The sequence below is a fragment of the Thamnophis elegans genome, chromosome 9 (assembly GCF_009769535.1).
Source record: "Thamnophis elegans isolate rThaEle1 chromosome 9, rThaEle1.pri, whole genome shotgun sequence".
In the NCBI taxonomy this organism is placed as follows: Eukaryota; Metazoa; Chordata; class Lepidosauria; order Squamata; family Colubridae; genus Thamnophis; species Thamnophis elegans.
The window spans coordinates 75,061,989-75,089,090 of NC_045549.1; the positions used below are offsets into that span (position 1 = coordinate 75,061,989).

The 27,102-nt window shown below is 47.6% G+C and overlaps 1 protein-coding gene and 1 long non-coding RNA gene across 2 annotated transcripts in view; one reads left to right on the forward strand and one right to left on the reverse strand.

Annotated features, from left to right (window-relative positions):
• Positions 1–26,691, reverse strand: HGFAC (HGF activator). Its single transcript, XM_032223841.1, has 12 exons — positions 26,103–26,691; positions 20,753–20,816; positions 19,222–19,344; positions 18,153–18,284; positions 16,369–16,485; positions 14,237–14,402; positions 13,474–13,559; positions 11,690–11,948; positions 10,476–10,615; positions 9,080–9,220; positions 1,543–1,691; positions 1–488 (listed from the first exon to the last, which is right to left on the reverse strand). Exons 1-12 carry the CDS (start codon positions 26,184–26,186, stop codon positions 318–320), a joined length of 1,632 nt encoding a protein of 543 aa, XP_032079732.1. The 5' UTR covers positions 26,187–26,691; the 3' UTR covers positions 1–317.
• The window catches only part of LOC116513056, a 15,322-nt gene continuing 13,529 nt past the window's right edge, over positions 25,310–27,102 (forward strand). Inside the window, exon 1 of the long non-coding RNA XR_004255959.1 lies at positions 25,310–25,820. This is a non-coding gene — a long non-coding RNA (uncharacterized LOC116513056). The remainder of the gene's footprint in view (positions 25,821–27,102) is intronic.

Below are 27,102 nucleotides of genomic sequence, written 5' to 3' on the forward strand. Positions count from 1 at the left end.
TATTTCCATATTGGTCCCTTCCAATTCTGTTATTCTGACCCACACAGGAGGACACACACACTCCTCTCCTACGCTGTTAAACGGAAAATCAGGCAGAAATCCCAAAGGAAGGATGGCAAGTCCCATCCCAGAAAGGATAAATCGGAGTCCCTTGAAGGACATCTTGTATTTTGGAGTCTGCTTTCTCCCCCTAGTTCTGCGCCACAATTAAAAAGAAAACGTTCGTTACAAAGAGCATTCGGAATTGTCCAGAGCGACGAGGGAAGTTGTTCCCTGGGCCCCACGTGAAGGGGACCGGACCCTCTACGAAGCCACCCTTATCCTTTGGGTGGGCGATGTATCTCCTGGTTGATCCAACTGATGTAGTTTGTCACCTTGGTGTAAACTCCCGGCTTCATGGCTTTCCCACAGCCGTCACCCCAGCTGACGATCCCGTACAAGTAGAAGGCGCCGTCCCTCTCACAGGCCAGGGGACCCCCGGAATCTCCCTGGGGGACGCAGAGGAGGAGATGAAGGTAAACGGAAGAGCTACGCAACGTCACAAATCTCAAGCAACCTTTTTTTCAGTCTGTTTATAAATTTGTCTTTTACATCCATAAGGGCTTTGCGAACAGTGCATGGGCTGGGCCCGTGAGGGTAGCACACGAAGCCATGTCACCCGGCACACGCAGCCTTGCCCATTTGTCTTCTGGGTTTCTGGCGCGCACGCACGAACGACGATCAGCTTGTCTTCGTGCGCACGGCGGTGTTGAAAACTGGCCTGCGCATGAGCGCCAGCCAGCTGATCGTTGGACGTGCGTGCGTGCTAGAACCCGGAAAGTTCGGCTTTTGCAGAGAGCAGCTCTGACAAGCGTCCGCGTCGTTTTCACACAAACTTTTCGGTACTTGGGGCCGAAAAGATTCTGTTCTGACCGTGGCTTCCCAAGAGCATGACGCAGACTCCTTGTCCCGACCAAACCCCCTTTTATTCATTGACTGTGAATTCTGCTCATTCCCATCCAGCAAAGTCTTTCAAGGGAGGATTTACGGTCACAGACCTTATCTGGCTTGGAGAGCTGCCAGGCCGATCTCTGCAAAACTTGGCCAGGAATCTCAGAGAGTCATGAACCAATTAAGGGAACTAATTGTCTCCTGCAAACTCCACTCCCCTTTCGCTCCCCTTTTATTTCATCTGGGAGGGGCCATTCATCGTCCCCTGTGGCCTTACTCCAAAGTCGACCCCTGTTCTTTAGCTGTTCCTTTCGTCTGGCAGCTCTGCACATGCGCACACTGGGAACAGGCTTCAGCTGTTCTTCTGCCCCACTGATGTCTGACTCCGAAGGCAGCTGATAACTGGCATAGGGCCCTGGCCTCCTCTCTGCCTCCGACACAGAGCCCTCAACAGAGCCTCCCACAGACTCCAGGACAGGTCCAGGTTCCTCCCCAGCCTGATAATGATGATGATGATGTGTGTGTGTGTGTGTGTGTGTACCATGGCCTCATGATCATGTGCTGTCACATCCACACACACGGATAATTCCTGCAGAAACTCTACAGGATTACCTGGCAAGCATCCGACCGGCCGTCAAGGTAACCAGCGCAGAACATATTTCTGCTGATTTCTGCTCCGTAGACGTCTGCGTTCTGACACTTGTAGTCTGGGATAATCGGAATTAATGCCTCTTGCACCACGTTGGAGTATCTGGATGAATCTGCTCAGGTAAATGTCGAGAATAAGTTTTGAGGAGCAGCAGGTGGGCCTGAAAGGGGCTTCGGCTCTGGGGCGAAAGCGGAACAAGGACACCCACAAACACAATGGGACGACCCAACGTGGCCCACTTGTCATTGTCAACTTGCCCATGGGGACAACCCACTACAGGACAATTTAATAATTCAATTGTTTAAAATAAATATTTTAATTTTTGTCATTCCCATTTCATTTAGTCCCTCCTTTTCAGTAGTGGGATTCAATTTTTTTTTTTATTACCGGTTCTGTGGGCATGGCTTGGTGGGCATGGCAGGGGAAGGATACTGCAAAATTTCCATTCCCTCCCCACTCCAGGGGAAGGATACTGCAAAATCCCCATTCCCTCCCCACTCCAGGGCAAGGATACTGCAAAATCTCCATTCCCTCCTGACTCCAGGGGAAGGATACTGCAAAATCCCCATTCCCTCCTGACTCCAGGGGAAGGATACTGCAAAATGTCCATTCCCACCCCACTCCAGGGGAAGGATACTGCAAAATCCCCATTCCCTCCCCACTCCAGGGGAAGGATACTGCAAAATCCCCATTCCCTCCCCACTCCAGGGGAAGGATACTGCAAAGTCTCCATTCTCTCTTCACTCCAGGGGAAGGGTCCTGCAAAATCTCTATTCCCTCCACACTCCAGGGGAAGGATACTGCAAAATCTCTATTCCCTCTCCACTCCAGAGGAAGGATACTGCAAAATCTCCATTCCCTCCTGACTCCAGGGGAAGGATACTGCAAAATCTCCATTCCCTCCTGACTCCAGGGGAAGGATACTGCAAAATGTCCATTCCCACCCCACTCCAGGGGAAGGATACTGCAAAATCCCCATTCCCTCCCCACTCCAGGGGAAGGATACTGCAAAATCCCCATTCACTCTCCACTCCAGGGGAAGGATACTGCAAAATCCCCCTTCCCTCCCCACTCCAGGGGAAGGATACTGCAAAATCCCCATTCACTCCCCACTCCAGGGGAAGGATACTGCAAAATCCTCATTTCCTCCCCACTCCAGGGGAAGGATACTGCAAAATCCCCATTTCCTCCCCACTCCAGGGGAAGGATACCGCAAAATCCTCATTTCCTCCCCACTCCAGGGGAAGGATACTGCAAAATCTCCATTCCCTCCCGATCAGCTGGGACTCAGAGAATAGATGGGGGCTGGGCCAGCCAGAGGTGGTATTTACTGGTTCTCCGAAGTACCGTATTTATCGGCGTATAACACGCACCGGCGTATAACACGCATCCCCCATTTTAACACAAAAATTTGAGTAAAAATTTTTTTCATTAAAAATAAATGACTTGGAAGCTCGGAACTTAATGTTGGATTAAAATTTATAACATTAGAACATGAATTATAACATTAACTCCTCTTAAAAGGCAAATATGAAATGAAAAAACACCTCTTTGAGCAAAAAAACTTAATCAGAATCACTGCTTTTTGGAAAACCAAAAAACTCTTCCTCATCTTCACTTGTATCCTCAAAATCAAACTGAGCACTGCTTTCACTGCTTTCACTGTCTTCATAGATCAGTTCGTCTTCTTCCCCATCCAAAGCATTGCTTATGCCACATTTCTTAAAAGAGTTGATAACAATATCTTCTTTGACTGCGTCCCATGATGTTTTCACCCACTGACACACTTTTGAAATGCTAGGTCTTTTCATTCGCCCAGAATTTGTAAATTCATGTTGAGTTTCATCACACATGTATTTATTCCACTCTTCACGCATAAAAGCTTTGAAGGGCTTGTTAATGCAAACATCTAATGGCTGTAATTGTGAGGTCAGTCCGCCTGGAATAACTGCTATATCAGTTTTGAACTTTTGAAACTCCGCCTTTGTTCTTTCTGTAAGATGAGATCTAAATGCGTCCAATACCAATAAGCATGGCTTCTTTAACAAAGCACCTGGGCGCTTCCCCCACACATTTTTAATCCAAAGCTTCATGCCTTCTTCATCTATCCATCCGTTTGGATGAACATGCACTTGTACGCCACTAGGAATTCTCTCCTTTGGTAACGTTTTTCTTTTAAAAATTACCAATGGAGGCAGCTTATTTCCATCTGCAGTGCAGGCAAGAACAAGAGTGTAACGATTTTTTTCATGCCCTGAAGTTTTAATTGTTACTGTTTTAGTACCTTTTGAATCCACAGTTTTATTTGAAGGAACATCGAAAGTGAGGGGAACTTCGTCCATGTTGCCGATTTGACCCATTTCAAAATTTTGTCTTTTTCTTGCATTGATAATAAATCTATGAAAATGTATTATCTTTTCCTCATAATCATCTGGCATACGCTGGGCAATCCTTGTTCTTGTTCGCATCCGAAGGTCATGCCTCTTCATAAATCTTTGGCACCATGACGTTGTCCCTTTAAAATCCTGGATTTGCAGCTCTTTGCTGATTTTCACAGCTTCAAAAGTCAGCATTTTTGTTGATAAAGCAATGCCTGCTTTTCTTTGGTTCAGGACGAATTCCTTCACTTTACTTTCTAGTTGTGGCCATTTCGTTATGCCACTGCGCGAAGCACATTTTGATTTTGGTAACATCTTGATTTTTTCGACATTTTTTCGCCACTCTCGTATTGTGCATTCTGTTGGTGGCTCTCCAAAATGCCTTGCTGCAGCCCTATTCCCATGTTGCTTGGCATATTCTACAACTTTTAACTTGAAAGCAGCTGTATATGCTGAACGCTTCTGTCTTGATTCCATCAGGGATATACAGTATTTTACCTATGGCTGTTTAAACAATAAAAGTTACCGTCAGACATGCGGTTCATTTCCCCCTCTGCCACTTCACTTCCCCACCAATGTTCCCTCTAATTTTTTTTCAGTGTGAGCGGAAAAGTATAGTGTTTGAGCGGCACATTTTCATGCCTGAGCACCTGAATTTTTTTCACAGATGTCACCTAAGACAACAACGAAATCAGTATTATTTGAAACTCAAAGTTATGTTTATTCAAGGTACCCGCTTAATTAAAAGTGTTATATAATATCAGTATCACTTAACAACGGTCCTGCTTAGCAACCAAAATGTTGGCTCAGAAACTCTGGCATTGAAGCGTGCAAGTCTTAAAGCTGTCAAGTTACAAGACCCTCGCACCCCTAACCCTTTAGGAAAAAAACCCCAGGGGTCTTCAAACCTGACAGCTTTAAGCCTTGTGGACTTCAACTCCCAGAATTCCTCCTCCAGTCATGTTGCAGCAACGTCATCTGCGTGGATCTGCTCCATCTTCGGTTTTTTTCACAGGAGGCAGGGCTGCTGCTGAAGATGCCAACGAGCTCCCGCCGCCACTAGAATATGCATTTGTTTAGCATGACATAGAATAGTCTTTCAACCAGAAGTATGGAATAAAAGAGAGACTGATAAATATTAAAAAAAATAAAACCAAAAAGCAGCTATTTATTTGAGTTCTAGATAAACATTTAGTTCAGAAGAGATTAGAATAGAACAGAGAAAGAATAGAATATAGAGAATACAATAGAAATAGAATTGGAAGGGACCTTGGAGGTCTTCTAGTCCAACCCCCTGCCTAGGCAGGAAACCCTACACTACTTAAGACAAACGGTTATCCAAAATCTTCTTTAAAACTTCCAGTGTTGGAGCATTCCCAACTTCTGGAGGCAAGTTGGTCCATTGGTTAATTGTTCTCACTGTCAGGAAATTTATCCTTAGTTCTAGGTTGCTTCTCTCCTTGATTAGTTTCCATCCATTGCTTCTTGTCCAGCCTTCAGGTGCCTTGGAGAATAGTTTGACTCCCTCTTCTTTGGAGCAACCCTGGGCCCTGAGATATTGGAAGACTGCTATCATGTCTCCCCTAGTCCTTCTTTTCATCAAACTGGACATACCCAGTTCCTACAACCGTTCTTTATATGTCAATATCATTTAGACAAAGTTGATCCCCTTATTCTCCACTCCAGAACCTTGGAGTTTGAAGTTCTTTGGTTCTCTTCTCCCACCCTCTGTGTTCCCACGAGGGGATTAGCATCATAGCTCAACTGCCCCCCTCCCACCCATAAAGACCAGGAGAGCATCGCTGCGCATAGCCAAATGCTACCATAGCAACTATGGCGTTGTCTGATGTCTTTCTTGCACGCTAAGATGGACTGACGGGGTGAAGCATAGCTTGCATTGTCCCTAGTGCGGATTATTTTCCCAGCCTTGGTCACTTTACGAGGGGTGGACTTCAGTTCCCAGAATTCTTCAGCCCTCCCTTATTCCTGTTTCCTTTTCCTTCATTATATTCAATTGTTTCAATATTAAGTGTAATTCTTCCTTCCTAACATTTTTCCATTTTTTCCCTTATATTCTTTTCCATTTCAACATTGTCTTTGTTCCTTCCATTCTTTCTTCCTTCTTTCAATCCTTCCAATATTTTTTCCTTCATTCCCTTGTCTGTTTCAATATTAAGTACATTTCTTCCTTTCTTCCTATACTTTTTTCCATTTTCTTCCTTATATTCTTTTCCATTTCAACATTGTCTTCCTTTTTTCCTTCCTTCCTTCCTATACGTCTTTCCATTTTCTTCCTTATATTATCTTTTCTGTTTCAACAGTCTTTGTTTCTTTCTTTCTTCCTTCCTTCCCTTCCTATACTTCTTCTTTCATTCATTATATTTTCTTTTCCATTTCAATATTAAGTGTAATTCTTTGTTCCTCCTTCCTTCTTTCAATCCTTCCAATACTTTTTCCTTCATTCTCTTTTCCTTCAATATTAAGTGCAATTCCTTCCTTCCTTCCTTCCTAAGTTATTTCCATTTTCTTCCTTATATAATATTTTCTGTTTCAACATAAAGTGCCTTCCTTCCTTCCCTCCCTCCCATCCCTTTCTTTATGTTTTCTTCATGCTTTCTTTTCTTTTTCCTCTGCTCTTTTTAAATCCCCCCCCCTTCTTCTCCTCCTCTACATTTAGGTTGGATTAGTTTGTACAACGGTCATCAAACTTCTGAAGTAAAAATAAATAAATAAATCATATTTAAGAAGAAGAAGAAAAAGGAAGACGTTTTTAGTTAAGTCAAACGTTTTAATAAAAGTTTCATCTTTTAAGATTTGTCCAACACATCCAATTGTAACCTTAACAGTAAAGAATATCACCCCAGCTGCTAAAGGTTCAACCAGTCTGAGAACCATTGAAAAGACAACAGTGCAAAATCCAAAAGACACAACTTCCTCACCCCCATTGCTTTGGTACCAAATCTTTGAGGAAGGGGCTCCAGAAAAAAGGAGGAGGAGGAGGAGGAGGGAACCAAAGAGAGGCTTTTACCGAGTCTGCGCCCCACAGCCAGGACCGTCCTGGCGCCTCAAGCCGCATTTCTTCCTGCAAAGCCCTTCGGGCAACCCGAGAGTTCCTTTTGGCGCCAGAAGGGCTTTGCAGGAAGAAACGCCGCGTTTCTTGTGTGTGTGTGTGTGTGTGTGTGTCTGTCTGTCTGTCTGTCTGTCTCCGCCATCCCCAACCTCTACACCTTGCAGGACTGCTGCGCCTTTGAGAAGCCGGGGTGGGGGGGAGAGGGGGACGGGAACGACGCCTAACCCCCACCCACACAACCCGGTCCCCGGGAATGCCGCTCCCGCCGTTCAGAAACCGAGGGGGAGAAAAGTTCAAAAGCCACCGGAGCCAGCTGGAAAAGGAGCGACTTTCCCCATTAGCCGGCGCCCTCCGCCAATCCGCAACGGCCTCGCAAATTAAAAACCGAAGGAAGGCGGCGAGCTCAGCCAAGCGCGGCCAGGCAGCCAGCGGCGCGCACCGGCTTCCCCGCGCAGGGAACTTCTCCGGCGGCTGGGGGGAGGCCGTCAAGCGGAACTCTCGGGTTGCCCGAAGGGCTTTGCAGGAAGAAACGCGGCTGGAGGCGCCAGGACGGTCCTGGCTGTGGGGCGCAGACCCGGTAAAAGCTCTCTTTGGTTCCCTCCTCCTCCCGCTCCTTCCACAGTCTGTGTGACGCTGCCGCCAGGCTGAGAGCTGCCGCTGAAACAAGTTTGGGAAGGTCCTTTGCAGGCAGCCAGTTCTAGCTGCCTGCAAAGGACTTCCCCACGTTTGCTTTGAAAGAAACCTCTGCGCGGGAGTTAGAAACCTCTGCGCGGGGGTTTCTTGCCACCTTAGAGGGAACAGTGGACCCGGCGTTGGACCCGTATTTATCGGCGTATAACACGCAGTATCGGCGTATAACACGCAGGCAGGGTTTAATCTTGCAATTTTAGTTTTAAAACTGCGTGTTATACGCCGATAAATACGGTACTTAAAATATCTGCTACTGGTTCTCCGGAGCTGGTCATAACCTGCTGAATAAATACCTCTGCTTCTTGGCCACTCTTTCTTTAATGATTTTATTCCACCATTTCTTTGAGATTAGTGTAACTTTTTCCCACAGTGAGTCCTCCCAGAACAAGTTGACCCTGGTGAGTTGCCCACAATGAGCTGGGCACAGCGAGTTGGCCATGGTGAATGTCCTAGACACCCCCCCCCCCCACAAGAGGCCCCTGTGTCCTCTCCCCTCTCATCTTTAAGCTGTGATCATGAAATGAGGCACCCCCCATTCTCCTTTTCTGCACCCCCATTCAGCAACACACTGTACTCTCATTAGATACACCATCTCTGACCCAAAGACCACAGAAAGGGAATGTTGTGGACAATTATGCACACACACACCCAACCATGTGAATTCAAGGACCCAAGTTTAAGTGTCCGGTTGGGGCACCGAAGCAATAGTAATAGTACTTGGAATTATATACCACTTCATAGTGCTTTTACAGCCCTCTCTAAGCGGTTTACAGAGTCGGCCTATTGCCCCCAACAATCCGAGTCCTTATTTGACCAACCTCGGAAGGACAGAAGGCTGAGTCAACCTTGAGCCAGTCAGGATCGAACTTCCTGGCTGTGGGCAGAGTTTGCCTGCAATGCCGCATTCTAACCACTGCGCCACCACAGCTGTATTGAAAACATCAGCTTATATAAAAACTGAGTGCGATCTGCAGGCATCGTGAAGATCAAAGGTGGTATTCAGCTGGTTCGCACTGGTTCGCACGAACCGGTAGTGGAAATTTGGCCGGAGTTGCTGAACCGATAGTGACCGCTGGCTGGCCATGCCCCTGAACCGGTTGCTCGGTCACTGCTCACTTAGATTAGGCCAGGTCTGGGTAGAAAATAAGTAGATAGGTAGAGGGTGTCATGTGACTGAGTGGGCGTGGGTGTGAGTGACATCAAGTTGGCCACAGCCACTCAGTCACATGACCCTCCACCTAGCCACGCCCGCAGAACCGGTGGTAAAAAAAATGGAATCCCACCACTGAAGAAGATCATCCTAGTGTCGGCTGGAAGTCCTGGCAATAGGGGTGATCAGCTTCCCCAGCGGTCATCTCTTACTTTCATGCAAGTATCCCCATCCGACAACGTAGCATTTGTGATGGTCTGGAAAGGACATGGAAGCTTCTGGCAGGCAAATGGGTTGGACGAATCGGGATCTGACGGCACAGCGTTCCTTGACTTTCTTGAGTTTAATTAAAACTGCAAGAGAGGGGAAGAACAGGTTGATTGTGTAAGAGGGTGAATTATCATTCGATTGCCTTTGCCCATTTGTCCAAAATGATACAGGGTTTCTTGCTTGAGTAGGGGGTTGGACTAGAAGATCTCTAAGGTCCCTTCCAACTCTCTGTTCTGTTCTGCTCTATTCTATTCTATTATTCCATTCCATTCTCTATTTTATTCTTCTCTTCTCTATTCTAGTCCTACTCTACTCTACTCCTACTCCACTCTACTCCATTCCACTCCATTTTGTTCCACTCCACTCTACTCCTATTCTACTCCTACTCTACTCTACTCCATTTCACTCCACTCCACTCTACTCCTATTCTACTCTACTCTTACTCCTATCTACTCTATTCCTACTCCACTCTACTCTACTCCATTCCACTCCATTTTGTTCCATTCCACTCTACTCCTATTCTACTCCTATTCTACTCTACTCCTACTCTACTCTACTCCATTTCCAAAAATCTGCTATTGCTATTTCACTCTGCTCCACTCTACTCCTATTCTACTCTACTCTTACTCCTATCTACTCTATTCCTACTCCTACTCTACTCCATTCCACTCCATTTTGTTCCACTCCACTCTACTCCTATTCTATTCTACTCTACTCCTATTCTACTCTACTCCTACTCTACTCTACTCCATTTCACCCCACTCTACTCCTATTCTACTCTACTCTTACTCCTATCTACTCTATTCCTACTCCATTCTACTCTACTATACTCCATTCCATTTTGTTCCACTCCACTCTACTCCTATTCTACTCTACTCCTATTCTACTCTACACCTACCCTACTCTACTCCATTTCACTCCACTCCACTCTACTCCTATTCTACTCTACTCTTACTCCTATCTACTCTATTCCTACTACTACTCTACTCTACTCCATTCCACTCCATTTTGTTCCACTCCACTCTACTCCTATTCTACTCTACTCTTACTCCTATCTACTCTGTTCCACTCCACTCTGCTCTGTTCCACTCCGTTCTATTCTACTCTATTCTTGATCCAATAAACGGAATTTGGTCTTTGCATCCGGATCCCCAACTCCAGTCCATGGCCCAGTGCCAGTTCGCAGCCTGTTTGGAATAGGACCACAGAAGTGGTGCCCAAGAGCACGTACACTCGCGCAAAGATGTGTTTGTGAAAGCAGCGCATGTGCAAAACCATCCCCGAAAAGGTTGGGGGCCGCTGCTTTACGCGGCAGGAGAGGCAAGAGAAAGAGCTCACCGATATCGTTTTCGGTTGGGTTGAAAACCGAGTAGTCAGGATGGAGGATGTACTTCTCGATCTTAAACTCTTGGGTGACGTCTGTTGTTCGGTTAAAAAAATGTTGCCCCAAAACCACGTGGATGGTTGAAGTCAGCGGGCTGAAGGAAACGAGACGGCCATAGGATCGGGTCAAAACATGGAAATGGCCACCACAACCATGCAGCCCAAGTTAAAAGGGGTTGGGGTGAAGGTTTGGGGGGAGGGGTGCCATCTGGCATTCTTCTGTTGCCCTCCTGCATATAACTCTGGGGGCAACTGGAGGAGGTCCCTGTGAGTAGGAGCAGAGAGAGGAGAAGGAGGAAGAGGAGGAAGAGGGAAAGGAGGAGGAGGGAGGAAAGAGGAGGAGGAGAAGGAAGGAGGAAAGGAGGAGGAAGAGGAAGAAGAAATGGAAGAGGAGGACAAGGAAGGGGAGAAAGAAAGAGGAGGAAGAGAAGGAAGAAGAAGGAGAAGGAGAAGAAGAAAAAGAAGAAGAAGAAGAAGAAGAAGAAGAAGAAGAAGAAGAAGAAGAAGAAGAAGAAGAAGAAGAAAAGGAGGAGGAAGATGGAAAGGAGGAGGAGAGGGAAAAGGAAGAGGAGGAGAAGGAAGGGGGAAAGGAGGAGGAAGAGGAAGAAGAAAAGGAAGAGGAGGACAAGGAAGGGGAGAAAGAAAGAGAAGGAAAAGAAGGAAGAAGAAGAAGAAGAAGAAGAAGAAGAGGAGTAGAAGGAAGGGGAAAGAAGGAGGAGGAAGAGGAAGAAGAGGGCGAGGAAGAGGAGGAAGCTAAAAAGAAGGAGGAGGAAGGGGGAAAGAAGGAGGAGGGAAAGGAGGAGGAGGAAGGGGCAAATAAGGAGGAGGAAGAATAGCAATAGCAATAGCAGTTAGACTTATATACCGCTTCCTAGGGCTTTCAGCCCTCTCTAAGCTGTTTACAGAGTCAGCATATCGCCCCCAACAACAATCCGGGTCCTCATTTTACCCACCTCGGAAGGACGGAAGGCTGAGTCAACCCTGAGCCGGTGAGATTTGAACAGCCGAACTGCTGAACTGCAGTCAGCTGAAGTAGCCTGCAGTGCTGCATTTAACCACTGCGCCACCTTGGCTCTTAACCAAGAAGAAGAGGGAGAGGAGGGGGAGGAAGATGGAAAGGAGAAGGAGGAGGAAAGAAGGAGGAGGATCAACCAATCGGGCAGCGTTACCTGTTAGCGAAACAGTGGGCCGATGTGACCAGCCAGCAGGAGCGAATGAGGCTTCCGGCACAGAAATTCCCGCCCACGTTGATGCTAGCCAGCCAGGGGTAGGATCCTGGCAAGGCAGAAGACCCCCCCACAATCCTGGGTCTTACAAACTGCTGCTTCTTGTGCCTCCTCCCACAGGGCCTCTTCACCGCGGCAAACTCAACCTCGATGTCTGGGAGGAAGTTTGGTGGTGCCGGTAGTGGCTGCCTGCGCCCGCTTTCTGAAAGAAAGGAGGGGATAGGGGAATCTCTTTATTCCCTTCCTGGATTCTCCTTCTGCTTGTTTTTCAAAATGTTATGGTGCGGGGGGGGGGAAGGTTGGGCAGGCATGATGGCTCAGTGGTTAAAGTTGCTGAGCTTATCAGCTGACTGCCCAGGTTTGAGACCCGATCGCCACGCAACAGGGTGAGCTCCCGTCCTTGTCTCCGCGCCAGCCCACTAGCAATAGCAATAGCAGTTAGACTTATATACCGCTTCATAGGGCTTTCAGCCCTCTCTAAGCGGTTTACAGAGTCAGCATATCGCCCCCAACAACAATCTGGGTCCTCATTTTACCCACCTCGGATGGGTGGAAGGCTGAGTCAACTTTGAGCCGGTGAGATTTGAACCGCCGAACTGCAGCTAGCAGTCAGCTGAAGTGACCTGCAGTACTGCACTCTAACCACTGCACCACCTCGGCTCTTCTAGCAGTTCGAAAGCATGCAAATGTGAATAGATCAATAGGTACCACTTTGGTGGGAAGATAAGAGCGTTCCCTGCCCCTTTGACGTATAGCCATGCTGGCCACATGACCACGGAAAGGTCTTCGGACAGTGCGGGGTCCTTTGGCCTAGAAATGGAGATGAGCACGGGGCCCTAAAGTCGGACACAACTGGTCAGTGGACCTTTTACTGTTATTCTAGAAGGGAGGGACGTGTCCTTGCTAAGCCTTCTGTAATACGGGCAGTCCTCAACTTATAACAGTTCATTTAGTGACCGTTCAAAAGACGCGACTTATGACCGTTTCTCACAGTTACAACCTTTGCAGCATCCTGAGGATCATGCGATCAAAATTGAGATGCTTGGCAACTGGTTCATATTTACGACCGTTGCTGTGTCTCCGGGGGGTCATGTGATCCCCTTTTGCCATCTTCTGACCAGCAAAGTCCGTGCGGAAGCCAGATTTGCTGAACGACCACGATCGCAACGGTGTCAAGAAAAGTTGTAAAACGGGGCCAAACCCACTTCGCGACAGAAATTTTGGGATCAGTTATGGTCGTAAGTCGTAAGGACTACCTGTAATGAGGAGAGACTGACCAGAGGGATGGAAATTGGCACAAAGATTGATATTGACGTGACACTGATTGATAACCAGAGGTGGTATTCCGCAGGTTCTGACCAGTTCTGGAGAACTGGTAGCAGAAATTTTGAGTAGTTCGGAGAACCAGTAAGTACCACCTCTGGCTGGCCACGCCCCCATCTATTCTCTGCTTTCCAAGTCCCAGCTGATTGAGAGGGAATGAGGATTTTGCAGTAATCTTCCCCTGCCACGCCCACCAAGCCATGCCCACAAGCCATGCCCACAAGCCACGCCCACCAAGCCACGCCCACGGAACTGGCAGTAAATTGTTTTGAATCTCACCACTATTGAAAACTGCTATTTTTATTTTATTTTATAAAAGTCTACATTTACTTAAGAACACGTCTGCCCATCCTTGGGCTAATTTTGCGGTACAACTCAAGTTGAATCCTTGACAAGTTACTTACGGCATGATGACACATTGCAGTATCCCCAAGACAGCCTGCCGTCCTTAATGAAATAGCACCACGGTTGCTCGTCCCCATCTGGACTTCTAAGGCATTGGAAAAAGCGAAGGAATTCACTCTTTGAGTAACCTATTGCCTTCCAGGCTCTCTTTCTTCTGGTTTTGCTAGGAGCACAGCCTTTAAATGTGGATTTGATTTAGGATTTGACAACGTTAGAGGGAAGGGCGGGTGTCAACGTGGAAGTTGGCCATTTTCTAGCTTCAGCGTTGCCACACTAGAGCTGAGGGTTAGGAAGGGGAGAGTAGAGATAGAGGGGGGAAGTTTGTAGCCAAAGCAAAGTACTTTCTCTTGGGAACCAAGGTCATTCCCACAGGTGGTCGGAGAGAGGAGGAGTGACATTATCCGGCAACTAGACGACACGATGATTGGACCTTGCGACTGACTGACTGATGAAGGGGGAAAATGTAGAAATACGGCATTAAATGCATCTGTCCGGTTGACAATCTGAAGTGGGTCTTATTTTTGGGGTAGGGCTTATATTATGAGCATCCTGAAAAATCATGCTAGGGCAGTGTTTCTCAACCTTGGCAACTTGAAGATGTCCGGACTTCTACTCCCAGAATTGAATTTTGGGAGTTCTGGGAGTTGAAGTCCGGACATCTTCAAGTTGCCAAGGTTGAGAAACACTGTGCTGGGTCTTATTTTGGGGACACAGGGTACTCCAAACTGTCCTTACAAAGGAGTTACTCCTCTGGCGTCTTACCGGCAGTAGGAATGTGAGCCCAATCCCAACTGCACCGTGCTTGTTTGAGAGTCCTCGTAGGAGAAGAGGTGGGAGGTCCATGGGAGACAATCATCTCCAGAAATGGTCTTCTTGGCCAGGCCCAGGTAATCGGTCGCATTACCCCGATAGCAGTTTTGACTTGGAGCTGATGAAGAAGGAAAGGCAATAGATTCAAGTCACTCTCAAAAACCAACCAGGCCCTCGTGAATCAAGTCCCCATCAGCAGCTTTACCCCCCACTGATCCATAGCGTCAGTTATTCCAAAGCACCAGAGAGCACCAAAGGAACAATGGATGGAAACTCATCCAGGAGAGAAGCAACTTGGAATTGGGGAGAAACTTCCTAACAATGCGGACAATCAACCAGTGGGACGGAAGTTGCCTTCAGAATAGCAATAGCAATAGCAGTTAGACTTATATACCGCTTCGTACAGCTTTCAGCCCTCTCTAAGCGGTTTACAGAGTCAGCATATCGCCCCCAACAACAGTCTGGGTCCTCATTTCACCCACCTCGGAAGGATGGAAGGCCGAGTCAACCTTGAGCTGGTGAGATTAGAACCGCCGAACTGCAGATAACAGTCAGCTGAAGTGGCCTGCAGTACTGCACCCTAACCACTGCGCCACCTTGGCTCAGAAGTTGTAGGTGCTCCAACATTGGATGTTTTCATGAAGAGATTGGACGACCATTTGACTCAAGTGCTATAGGGGAATAATGGCTAACCTTCTTGTCATCACGGGCCAAAAGTGTGCATGCGTGTGTGACAGTGTTCACACCCATAGTGCAATGTATATGCCTCACACCCCATGCGCCCCTGTACAGGCGTGCATGAACCTCCATGCCCTGTTTTGGGTCTAGCAGGCCTCCGTGAAGCCTCCTGGGACCAAAAATGGGCCACAGGGGGAGCGCTGCCTCCCTGCACTCCCCCCGCCTTCCCATTTATACACATGTGACCACCCCCCATGCCCCATTTTAGGCCTAGCAGGCCTCCGTGAACCCTCCTGGGACCAAAAACGTGGTGGGGTTGTGGGATTCTGCACATACCCCCACCACATACCCCCAGAGTCCTGCGGGATTCGGCGGCCTATAAATTTAATAAATAATAATAATAACCTCTGCGCATAGACGCATGACCCTCAGCCCCCATGTACATCCACGCACGTACCGGTTGGAATGTGATCCGGAACCCACCACTGGTGTCTGTGTGTGTGTATGTTTGCGTCCTTTCTTTGTAGTAGGAGAGGCAGCCCTCGACTTCCAGCAGTTCATTTAGCGACCATTCAAAGTTACGACAGCATCGGAAATTTGACTTAGGATCGGTTTTCACAGTTACTTACGACCATTACCGCATCACCACAGTCACATGCTCTAAATTATGGCCACAGGTTCCTATTTACAACAGTCGTAAAGTCCTGGGGGGGAGGTATGTGATCCCCTTTTGCGACCACCTGACGAGCAAAGTGAAAAGCCTACTAAAGGCTATTCATGCCCTTTTGTTGGAAAAAAAACCGGGCCCGTTTTCGTGAAAAACGGGCCGTTTTGGGGAGGTTTGCAGAGTGCAAAAACCTTTCTTTTTTAATTTGCCTCTTCAAAACCTTGGTGCGTCTTATACTCCAGCGGGTCTTATACTTCGAAAAACATGGTATTTCCTTTTTTGGATGCCATTTCCCCTTTTTTTCCTCTCTGCTCTTTCTGTGCCTCTGTAAATCTCGATAAAATTGTCTACCTGGGAAATTAAACCCTCTCGCAAAGAGGGTGGCTGCAGACCAGAGGTGGGTTGCTCCCGGTTCAGCCCGGTTCGGACGAACCGGTAGTGGAATTCAGGCCTGGGTCACAGAACCGGCAGCGACCCAGGCCTGCCACGCCCCCAAACCAGTTCCTTCGCTGCTGCTGGGCCGGCGCCATTTTGGTTTTTAGTGTCTGCACGTGCGCAGCTGACTGTAAATTGTCCTGCGCATGCATGGAGAACAATTTACACCGAAGAGTGCACATGCGTGCAGCGCGCGTTGCAAACCAGTAGTAAAACCGGTAGCAACCCAACCCTTTTAAAAAAGAAGGCAAAACCACCCCAATGGGACACAACTTTCCACTTCCGGTCGCAACTGTTCACTCACCCACGTTGCAGTGTCTCCCTCTGAAAAGGTGGTTGCAGAGGCAGATGGTTCTGTCCGAGAAGAAAGTCCTCCTGCAGGAGCGGGTGCCCCGAGGCAGGCAGGGGTCGGAGGGACAGCCTGGGGGGGGGGGGGGAGCCAAGCACAGGCAAAGGGGGCCCTTAGAAACGACATTTTCCTGATAGAAATACCAACCAGGAGAACTCCGTCCTGAGCTGATGTTTCTGTGGGTTATTATTGAGGCTTCTCTAGCAGAATCCTCACCCGCAGAAGAGGGTGAGGTCTTTTCACCTTAAATGTCGGTGAACAGTCAGCCAATAGTGAAATTTGGCATTTCTCCTGTTTACTCCCTCCCTCCCATCTTCCCTTCCTTCCTCCCTTCCTTCCTTCCCTTCTTCCTTCCTTCCTCCCTCCTTTCCTTCTTCCTCCCTTGCTTTCCTTTCCTTCTTCCTTCCTTCTCCTCCCTTTCCCTTCCTTCCCTTCATTCTTCCTTCCCTTCCTTCCCTTCTTCCATTCCTTCTTCCCTCCCTCCTTCCCCCTCCCTCCTTCCCCCTCCTTCCCCCTCCATCCCTCCTTTCTTCCTTCCTTCCCCTTCCTTCCTTCCCTTCTTTCTTCCTTCCTTTCCTTCCCTTCTTCCTTTCCTTCTTCCCTCTCTCCTTCCCCTTCCCTCCTTCCCCCTCCATCCCTCCTTCCTTCCTTCTCCTTCCTTCCCCTTCCTTCCTTCCCTTCATTCTTCCTTCCTTTCCTTCCCTTCTTCCTTCCTTCCACCCTCCTTTCCTTCTTCCTCCATTGCTTTCCTTTCCTTCTTCCTTCCTTCTCCTTCCTTTCCCTTCCTTCCCTTCATTCTTCCTTCCCTTCCTTCCCTTCTTCCTTTCCTTCTTCCCTCCCTCCTTCCCCCTCCATCCCTCCTTCCTTCCTTCTCCTTCCTTCCCCTTCCTTCCTTCCCTTCTTTCTTCCTTCCTTTCCTTCCCTTCTTCCTTTCCTTCTTCCCTCTCTCCTTCCCCTTCCCTCCTTCCCCCTCCATCCCTCCTTCCTTCCTTCTCCTTCCTTCCCCTTCCTTCCTTCCCTTCATTCTTCCTTCCTTCCCCTTCCTTCCTTCCCTTCATTCTTCCTTCCTTTCCTTCCCTTCTTCCTTCCTTCCACCCTCCTTTCCTTCTTCCTCCATTGCTTTCCTTTCCTTCTTCCTTCCTTCTCCTTCCTTTCCCTTCCTTCCCTTCATTCTTCCTTCCCTTCCTTCCCTTCTTCCTTTCCTTCTTCCCTCCCTCCTTCCCCCTCCATCCCTCCTTCCTTCCTTCCCCTTCCTTCCTTCCCTTCTTTCTTCCTTCCTTTCCTTCCCTTCTTCCTTCCTTCCACCCTCCTTTCCTTCTTCCTTCCTTTACAATACAATACAATAGTAGAGTTGGAAGGGAACTTGGAGGTCTTCTAGTCCAACCCCTTGCCTAGGCAGGAAACTTTATACCGTTTCAGACAAATGGCTATCCTTTCCTTCTTCCTTCCTTCCTTCTCCTTCCTTCCCCTTCCTTCCTTCCCTTCTTTCTTCCTTCCCTTCCTTCCCTTCCTTCCCTTCTTCCTGCCTTTCCTCCCTTTCCTTCTTCCCCTCCCTCCCTTTCCTTCCTTCCTTCCTTACTTCTTTTCTCCTCCCTCCTTTCCTTTCCTTTCCTTCCTTCCTTCCTTCCCTCCCACCCTGCTTGAGCAGAGAGTTGGACTAGAAGACTTCCAAGGTCCCTTCCAGCTCTGATTGTTTGATGCATCAAAGGAACCAGTCTGATGACCCTTTCCCGCAATACCTGTATACATTTCTGGATGGCAGTCGGCTGTGCTGTTCACACAGCTGCATCCTTGTATTGAGCCTTGGTAGATTCTGGCCCACCTGTCTCCCGGCTCAAAGTATTCAGACAGAGTCTCATCAAAGCACTTCGCTGCAATGGAGGGAAGCATAAAAGCCTTTAGCCTGGACCACAATATCTGCCGTCAGAGCTGGACTGTCACGGTGTGACAATTTAAGAATTCAATTTAATCATTTAAAGTAAATTAAAAAAAATATCTTAATGTGTGTCATTCATATTTCATTCTGTCCCTCCTTTTTCATTCTTTCTTTTACGATTCTATTCCACCATTTCTTTGACATTAATTGTCCCTCAGCGAGTTAGCTGTGGCAAGTTGGCCATGGTGAGTTGGCCATGGTAAGTTGGCTATGGGTATTGGCAATGTTGAGTGGGCTATGGGTGTTGGCAATGATGAGTTGGCTATGGGTGTTGGCCATGGGGAATTGGCTATGGGTGTTGGCAATGATGAATTGGCTATGGGCGTTGGCCATGGTAAATTGGCTATGGGTGTTAGCCATGGTGAGTTGGCCATGATGAGTTGACTATGGGTGTTGGCTATGAGTATTGGCCATAGTGAGTTGGCCATGGTGAGTTGGCCATGGTGTGTTGGCTATGGATATTGACCATGGTGAGTTGGCTATGGGTGTTAGCCATGGTGAGTTGGCCATGGTGTGTTGGCTATGGGTATTGGCCATGGTGAGTTGGCCATGGTGTGTTAGCCATGGTGAGTTGACCATGGTGTGTTGGCCATGGTGAGTTGGCCATGATGAGTTGGCCATGGTGTGTTGGCCATGGTATGTTGGTCATGGTGAGTTGACTATGGATGTTGGCTATGGTGAGTTGGCTGTGGTGAGTTGCCTGTGGCGAATTGTCATAAACCCAGTGGAGAATCTCAGCTAACCAAATGTCCATGACTGTCCATCTCCCACAGTATCCAATGATGAGAAGCGAAACGTCTTGGTTTTTTCCCTCCCCCCCAAAAAATATCAATCCTTTTCAAAATAAAAACCACTTTTGAGACTCAACTTACCAACTTCGCACTGTGTCCCCGTGAATTCTGCAGGACAGACGCAGCGCTGAGAACATTGGTCACATTCCCTGAAACACACGCCCCCATTTCTACAAGGGTTACGTCCGCAGTCACGGGAAACGTCTACACAGAAAAAGCAGACAAGGAGGAAATCAAGAGAGGCTCACCAATGAAGAGCAGAAAAGGAAGGGGGATTGTTGTGCGACACCAAGCCAGGATCAGACCTTGGAGGCCAGGTAGAGAGATCTCCCCTGGGGTGGTTGTTCCCTGCTTGGTCTCCTCTCCCCGTGGGTGCCTTGACCGTTTTCTCTTCGGGAGTTTCCTTGCCGTGACAATTCTAACTCACGTCCTTCTTTTTAAAATAATTTTTACTGAGGAAGATTTTTCGACAGTGCAAAAAAACACAGTACAAATTTCGAATGAAAGAAGAACAAAGAAAGGTAATAAGGAGGGAAGGGAAGAGAAAGGGAAAGAAAGGAAAGGGAAAAGAAGGGAAGGAAAAGGTAGGTTAGAGAGGGGAAGGGAAGGAAAAGGGAAAATGTCAGAGTTTGCGGCCGCAATCACGCCCAGAAAGCACACCCAGGTAACTGATTCAGCAGGATTCATTAACTTCTCTTTATATATAATATAACGCCTGAAGTAAATATACAGTACCAAAAGCAGCGTTTCCAACGTGGTAGTAAATACAAACAAACACAGGTAGAGAACAGTTTCACTTTCAGTTCAGAGCAGCAGACGAGTTTTGAGCTCAGCACGGACTCAGAGTTTTAGTACAGAACAGCTTAGCCACGCCCAGGCTCCTTGCTGTCTCCGTGTTGCTCACACAGCAAATAGTGTTCCGGTTTCCGAACAGCCCTCATTGGCTGTCTTAGTTGCTATGCCTATTCATTGGCTGACCTTGTTACCATGTCTTCCAAGTCATGAACTCTCGCACACAGTGACAGAAAAGGAAAGGGAAAGAGGAAGGGAAGAAAGCTGGAAGGGCAAAAGGAAGAAGGAGAAATGAGGAAACTCAGCACAGAGCTACATCAGGGGTGAGTTGCTACTGGCATTTCTGCTGATTCGCCGTGCAATTTTTTTTGCGTGCACATGCTCAGTCCCCTCGCGCGCACGCCAAATGCGCCCTCTGCGAGTGTGCACATTTGCACCTAAAAAGGTCTGTGCATGCACACATCATTAGAAAAGGGAAAAATGCATTTCTGCAATGAAGATTGTTCATGCGCAGAACCGGAAATCAAGATGGCAGCACCGCCAATAGAACCAGTACGGGGGCATGGCAGGCTGAGTTACTACTAACTTAGCCGAACTGGTCCGAACCAGTCTGAACCGGTCCGAACCGGTAGGAACCCACCTCTGAGCTACATAGGAGGCAGAGGAAAGAGTCAAGATATTGATTCCCTAGTATCTCCTGGAGTATATCTATCAGGAAAAGAACAGTAAGAGTTTACTCTGGCAAGATTCTGTCTGCTGTGTGAAAGCAAATAAAGAATTAAATTCTGACTGGATTGTTCCATGTTGTTATTTTCGGTACCTTGGGGTTGATAGACTTCATACTCAGGTTCAGCTGTTGTCTTAACGCCCGCTGTTATTTCCTCCTAGGAAGCAATTTGTCAAGAGTAAATTGTGTGAGTAGTTGACTTTTTTCCCCATAAACAGTTCCTCTGTCTCTTGCTCTCTCTCTCTCTAAAATTGAGAATGATAAATCCAGGTAGTCCTCGCCTTACAATTTCTGTTGTTCCTGTACAAACTCATAAAGGGCTCCAAAGAGTAAATAGTATTGTTGTTTTTTTCTTGGAAATTGAGAGCCACGGAACTTTTGTAAAACTTGCAAGACAAAATTGCAAGTCGACGTAGTTTCCAAAGCAGGAGTCACCAACCTTTCGGAACTCAAGGACCGCTAAATTCATAATTTTAAATCCCGTGGACCACTAATATGAATTAGTGACGGGATGGGGTCTTTCAGGCACTTAGCTTGGCCACCTGTTAGTGGATAGTCAACTCTAGGTTTTCTGTCCATTGCAGCTAGGAATCTCTCTCTTTTTTAAAAAAACAAAGTTTTTACTAAACATTTTAACCTTTAAAACCAGGAAAAACAACAACAGCAAATAAAGAAAAAAAACAAGACACACATAACAATACAAAGTAATTTTACAGCCTCCTGTATCGGTTTACATATTTAGCTTTTATAGTTCTCTATTCTATGTTGCCTTCCTATCGGTTTTAACATCTGTAATAGGGTAATAACAGTTGTACTAACAATTGCAATAATATTAATTGTTCATATCACCGTTGTATTTACATTATGGTCGATAATTTAAGTTTGATAGTAATTCGTAACAGAAGTCTCTGGTTTTTTAAAAAACTAGTATGGAATAAAAACTATTCCATATTTGATAATAACCATGTTCTTCTCTTTCTCTTAACTCCAAAGTCATTTTGTCCATCTCTGCACATTCGAGGACCTTTCTAATTATTGTTTCGTCTGCGGGTGTATTTATTCGTTTCCAGTTTTTGTCCGAAAGCCATCCTTGCAGCTAGGAATCTCAAATACGGCCAAGAATGAATGTTTGTCTTATAGCCAGCCCAGCTGACAGTTTTACGCGCCACTCGCTGAAGCCCCTGGATTCCCAGGGAGAGAGGGAAGGGCTGCAGTTACTAAACAGGTGACCAAGCTAAGTGCCTGAAGGACCCCATCCCACCAGTGATTGGGAGTAATTGTGTAGGCAGACCATATGTGCCCCAGTGCCATAGTTTGAGAATCCCTGATTTAGTGCATTATTTAAAAAAATGCAAAAATGCAAAAGATTTTTCTGTGGATCACCAGTTGGTGACTTACTGCTCCAAAGTACCTGAAAACAGAAGAAGAAGTGACAGATGGAAACTAATGAAGGGGAGAAGCAACTTAGAACTAAGGATAAGCTTCCTGACAGTGAGAACCATTTACCAGTGGAACACCTTGCCACCAGAAGTTGTGAATGCTCCAATACTGGAGGTTTTTTTAAAAAAAGAGATGGGACCACAGTTTGTCTGAAACGTGTAGGGCCTCTTGTTTGAGCAAGGGGTTGGACTAGAAGACCTCCAAGGTCCCTTCCAACGGTGTTATATTATGAAGTTATGGGTGGGCTCCATGCCTAACAAAGAGAAGGGCTAGGAGTGACTTGATAGCTGTCTTCCGATACTTAAGGGGTTGTCAATGGGGAAGAGGAGGTCAACCTGTTCTCCAAAGCAATGGATGGGAAAACTAATCAAGGAGAGACCCAATCTAGAACCAAGGAGAAATTTCCTGGCCCTTAGAACAATCAATCAGTGGAACAGCTTGCCTCCAGAAGTTGTGAATGCTCCAACACTGGAAGTTTTTAAGATGATGTTGGATAACCGTTTGTCTGAAGTGGTGTAGGGTTTCCTGCCTAAGCAGGGGGGTTGGACTAGAAGACCTCCACGGTCCCTTCCAACCAGTGGTGGCATTCAGATAATTTAATAACTGGTTCTCTACCCTAATGACTGGCCCGAAAAACGGGCTGCGACAGGACCAGCCAATGGTGGGATTAGCCAATTCGCTGAACTGGGCAGCATTTTAACAACCGGTTAGCCCGAACCGGCTGAATCCCACCTCTGCTTCCAGCTCTGTTGTTGCTATTCTTGTTCAACCTCACTTATTATCCTGCTTTTTATCCTAGTTTGGAAGGTGACGTTCCCGAGCCAGGATGCCGCGGCGCATTTAATAGAAAGAGAGTTAAAGAAAGAGAAGATTCTGCATAAAAGGACCTCAGAGGAGGGCGAGGCGAAGATTCCAACAGGTTGCAGAGAAAACCGATCCTTACAATAATTTTGTCCCTGCAATCTCTCTCCGGGGCTGGTCTCCTCTCTGGCTTTCCTCCCTTTGGTCAATCAATCCTCCATCACGTCATCAGAGCAATTGGGACAGAAGGGGTGGGAGAGGGATTCCTGAAACTGTTGTGGCCCGCCAGCGGTCAGCGGATCAGGCAGCAATACCTTCATGGTATTGGACCTGGGTACTTGAGAGACCGCCTGCTGCCAATTACCTCCCAAAGACCCATTAGATCGCACAGGGTCGGCCTCCTCCGAGTTCCGTCTACCAGCCAATGCCATCTGGCTACGGGTTCCACCACAAAACTGCGGTAGACAATTGCGCGCTCGACAAAAGCGCGTACGTGACATCATCACAGCGCGACGAAAACATCGCGCTGTGAGCGGTAAATTTAAAATTAAAGCAAAAACCTTGCCCTAACCCCCCCAAACCTTACCCTAACCCCCCCAAACCTAACCCTAACCCTAACCCTAACCCTTAACCTAACCCTAAACCTAACCCTAAACCTAACCCTTAACCTAACGCTAAACCTAACGGTAGCCCTTAACCTAACGCTAAACCTAACCCTAACGCTTAACGTAACCCTAAACCTAACCCTAACCCTTAACCTAACCCTAACCCTAACCCTAACCCTAACCCTTACCTTTATGTGAATCGGCTTGCTTTAATTTTATTTTAATTTTAATTTTATTTATTTTTTAATTTTTTTCATCGCGCTGCTGATGACATCAGGTACGCGCTTTCGTCGAGCGCAGTTTTGTCGAGCGTGGTTTTGACGGGTCACGCTGGCTACGACCCGGGGGAGGGCCTTCTCTGTTGCAGCTCCGGCCCTTTGGAACGAGCTCCCCGCGGAGATTCGGACCCTCACCTCTCTCCTGGCCTTCCGAAAAGCCGTTAAAACCTGGCTGTGTCGGCAGGTCTGGGGGTGATGAGCTCCCTTCCCCACTCGACAGGTGTGGTTGTTGGCTATCTTAAATGCTTGTCTTGTATTTGTGTGTTCCCTTTCCCGCTTGAGTTGTTCGCCGCCCTGAGTCCCTTTTGGGAATAGGGCGGCATATAAATAAAACAAACCTCAAACCTCAGAGTCGGACAGTGAGGAGGTTGGGGAGGAACCTGGGCTGGTCCTGGAGTCTGGGGAAGGCTCTGAGGAGGGCTCTGTGTCGGAGGCAGAAAGGAGACCAGGGCCATCTGATAGTTATCAGCTGCCTTCAGAGTCAGACATCAGTGAGGCAGAAGAACAGCTGGAGCCTGTTCCCAGTGTGCCCATGCGCAGAGCTGCCAGACGACGGGAACAGCTAAAGAACAGGGGGCGACTTGGGAGGAAGGGCAGATGATGAATGGCTTTCTATAATCTCTTTTAGGGAGAGGTTCAAAGGAGGAGGAAGAAAAACTCTCCCAGGCAACCCCAGAACAGAAGGTCTTAGGGGCAGGACTGCCACCAGGTTGGTCCTCGACTTACAACACTCCACGTAGTAACTGTTCGAAGTTACAACAGCACCGATAAAAGTGACTTATGACCGTTTTCCACAGTTAACAGCCTCTGCAGCATTCCTGTGGTGAAGTGGTCCAAATTCAGAAACCTGGCCACTGACAAGCAAAGTCAATGGAGGAAGCCGGATTCACTTAACGACTGGTTTACTGACTTAAGTACTGAGGCATGAAAGGTTGTTAAAATGGGGCAAAATGCAATGTCCCGCTTAACAACAGAAATGTTGGGCTTGCTACCTGCTTCCTCCAATCTTTCCTAACATTCCGCATACTCCATTTCCAGTTTTAAAACCAGGTAGTCCTCAACTTATGACCGCCATCGGAGTCCAAAATTTCTGTGGCTGAGGGAGACGTCGGTCAAGTGAGCTTTGTCCCATGTTATGGCATTTCTTGCCACCGTAAACCGGTTGTTAAGTGAATCCGGCTTCCCCGTTGACTTTCGCTTGTCGGAAGGTCGCAAACACGTATCACGCAGCACCCCTCCCCCCCAAGGACACTGCAACCGTCATAAATAGAGTCGGTTGCTAAGCCTCTGAATTTTGATCATGTGACCACAGGAATCAAGGGTGGGTTCCAGCAGGCAATACTGCCGGGTCCCTCATGGACGTGCTGCTCGCGCGAGCATGCCCAGTACAATGAAAATTGTCCCGCGCATGCACAGAAGCGAAAAACAAGATGGGCGCCACCCGGAGAACCAGTTTTGGGGCGTGGCAGGCCTGGGTCACTGCCGGCTCCAGCGATCCAGGCCACCAAACCACTAACGGTTCAGCTGAACCGATCCGAACCGGCAGGGACAGGGATACGGCAACGCTCATGGGAAAAAAGATTGTAAGTCACTTTCTTCATGGCCGTTGTAACTCTAAATGGTCACTAAACGAATCATGGACTCCCTGTATCTGTTCCCATTAGCAAGATCTGGGTCTCTGTAAGGAGGAGAAGCTCTTGGCCACAAGGATCCATTTCTTGGAACTTGTCGTTCCATTCCCGATATCGTCACCAAAGTTCTCGTTTTTCTGACTCCAGATTCAGCCAGGAAAACGTTAAAAGCAAGCAGATACAAACATACAAACACACCAGTGGTGGGTTCCGGGTCCCAGTGAAACCAGGACAGTGCAACGGGGCCGGGCATCCAGCACATGAATGCGCGCAGCACGCACATGCGTATTTAGCGCCTGTGACGCTCCGCAATGCTTCCACGACGCTTCAGATGCTCGGCGGAGCATCGCACAGGCGCCATACGCTCCATGAACGTGTGTGGAAGCCCTCAAAACCTCAAATACCGGTAAGGAGCACAGGTGGGCCCTCCGGAGCACCGTACTGGAACAGTATCTGGTGCTCCTGGCAAGCACCGGTACCCCCATACCGGGGTGTACCGGTCATAACCTACCTCTCTCTCTCTCTTAAACTTTTAAACTTTAAACTTTAATAGGATTTGTATGCTGCCCACTCCCTAGGGACTCTCTCTCTCTCTCTCTCTCTCTCTCTCTCTCTTTCTCTCTCTCTCTCTCTCTCTCTCTCTCACACACACACACACACACACACACACACACACTTACTTACTTACCGGCCTAGTTGTGGTGTTCCTTAGACCCGAAACCAGAGCAAGCGTGATGGAAAAAATGTAGATTTTCATCGTCTTCTCTTTCATTAATTCCCCCACCGCCTCTTTTTTTTAAAGTACCAAACTACCTTGGAATTTTTCTGGAATATCTCAGGGCTGAAGGATCAAATAGGAACTCCAAGCAACGTTGGGGGTGCATGCAAATTTGCTTCCTTTTAAGATAAGTTTTAACTCCTGCCACTACTTCAACGGGGGTTAATCATTCACCCGCTCACCTACCAATTGATCGATCGATCGCGGGAGAGAAACGGACACCAAAGAAAGCAGGTTGCAGAGAATTGGGGATGATCAATATTTGCAGAAGGCTTCCTTTCCCAGCTCCACTTGTTGAGAATTAACAAGCCCAACTATAGGACCCCCAGTTGAGTAACGCAGCCCGAAGAGGCGGAGTTAATTTTAAAAGATAAGTTTACTCTTAAATTAAACCATTCAATTTACACACAATTGACAAAATGGAAAGCTGACAGGCAAAAAACCAAAATGTCCAAATACGATATGCAACCTCTTCTTCCTCCTGAATTCCAGAACAGGGTTCGAATTCCGCTTTGAAGGTGGCATAGGGGCGTGGCCTGGCCCAACATGTAATGCCAGAAACTTCCGGTTTGCTGCGAATGACCAGTGAGTGAGTGGCTGGGAATGACTATCACAACTAATAGTCTTGTGATCCTTCCCATTAAGCAGACGTGATCAGTGGTGAAATTCAATTTTTTTTACTACCAGTTCTGTGGATGTGGCTTGGTGTGCATGGCAGGGGAAGGATACTACATTCCCTCCCCACTCCAGGGGAAGGATACTGCAAAATCTCCATTCCCTCCCCACTCCAGGGGAAGGATATTGCAAAGTCCCCATTCCCTCCCCACTCCAGGGGAAGGATACTGTAAAATCCCCATTTCCTCCCCACTCCAGGGGAAGGATACTGTAAAATCCCCATTCCCTCCCCGCT

Bases quoted from the DNA above. Each gene is read 5' to 3' on its own strand.
- HGFAC (XM_032223841.1), bottom strand. From the start codon at position 26,186: ATGAAAGAGAAGACGATGAAAATCTACATTTTTTCCATCACGCTTGCT. The intron at 19,345-20,752 runs GTACCGAAAATA...TTTTCTGTGTAG, and splicing joins TGAAGTCTATCAACCCCAAG to ACGTTTCCCGTGACTGCGGA. The intron at 489-1,542 runs GTAATCCTGTAG...TGCGTCCCCCAG, and splicing joins GCCGGTCGGATGCTTGCCAG to GGAGATTCCGGGGGTCCCCT.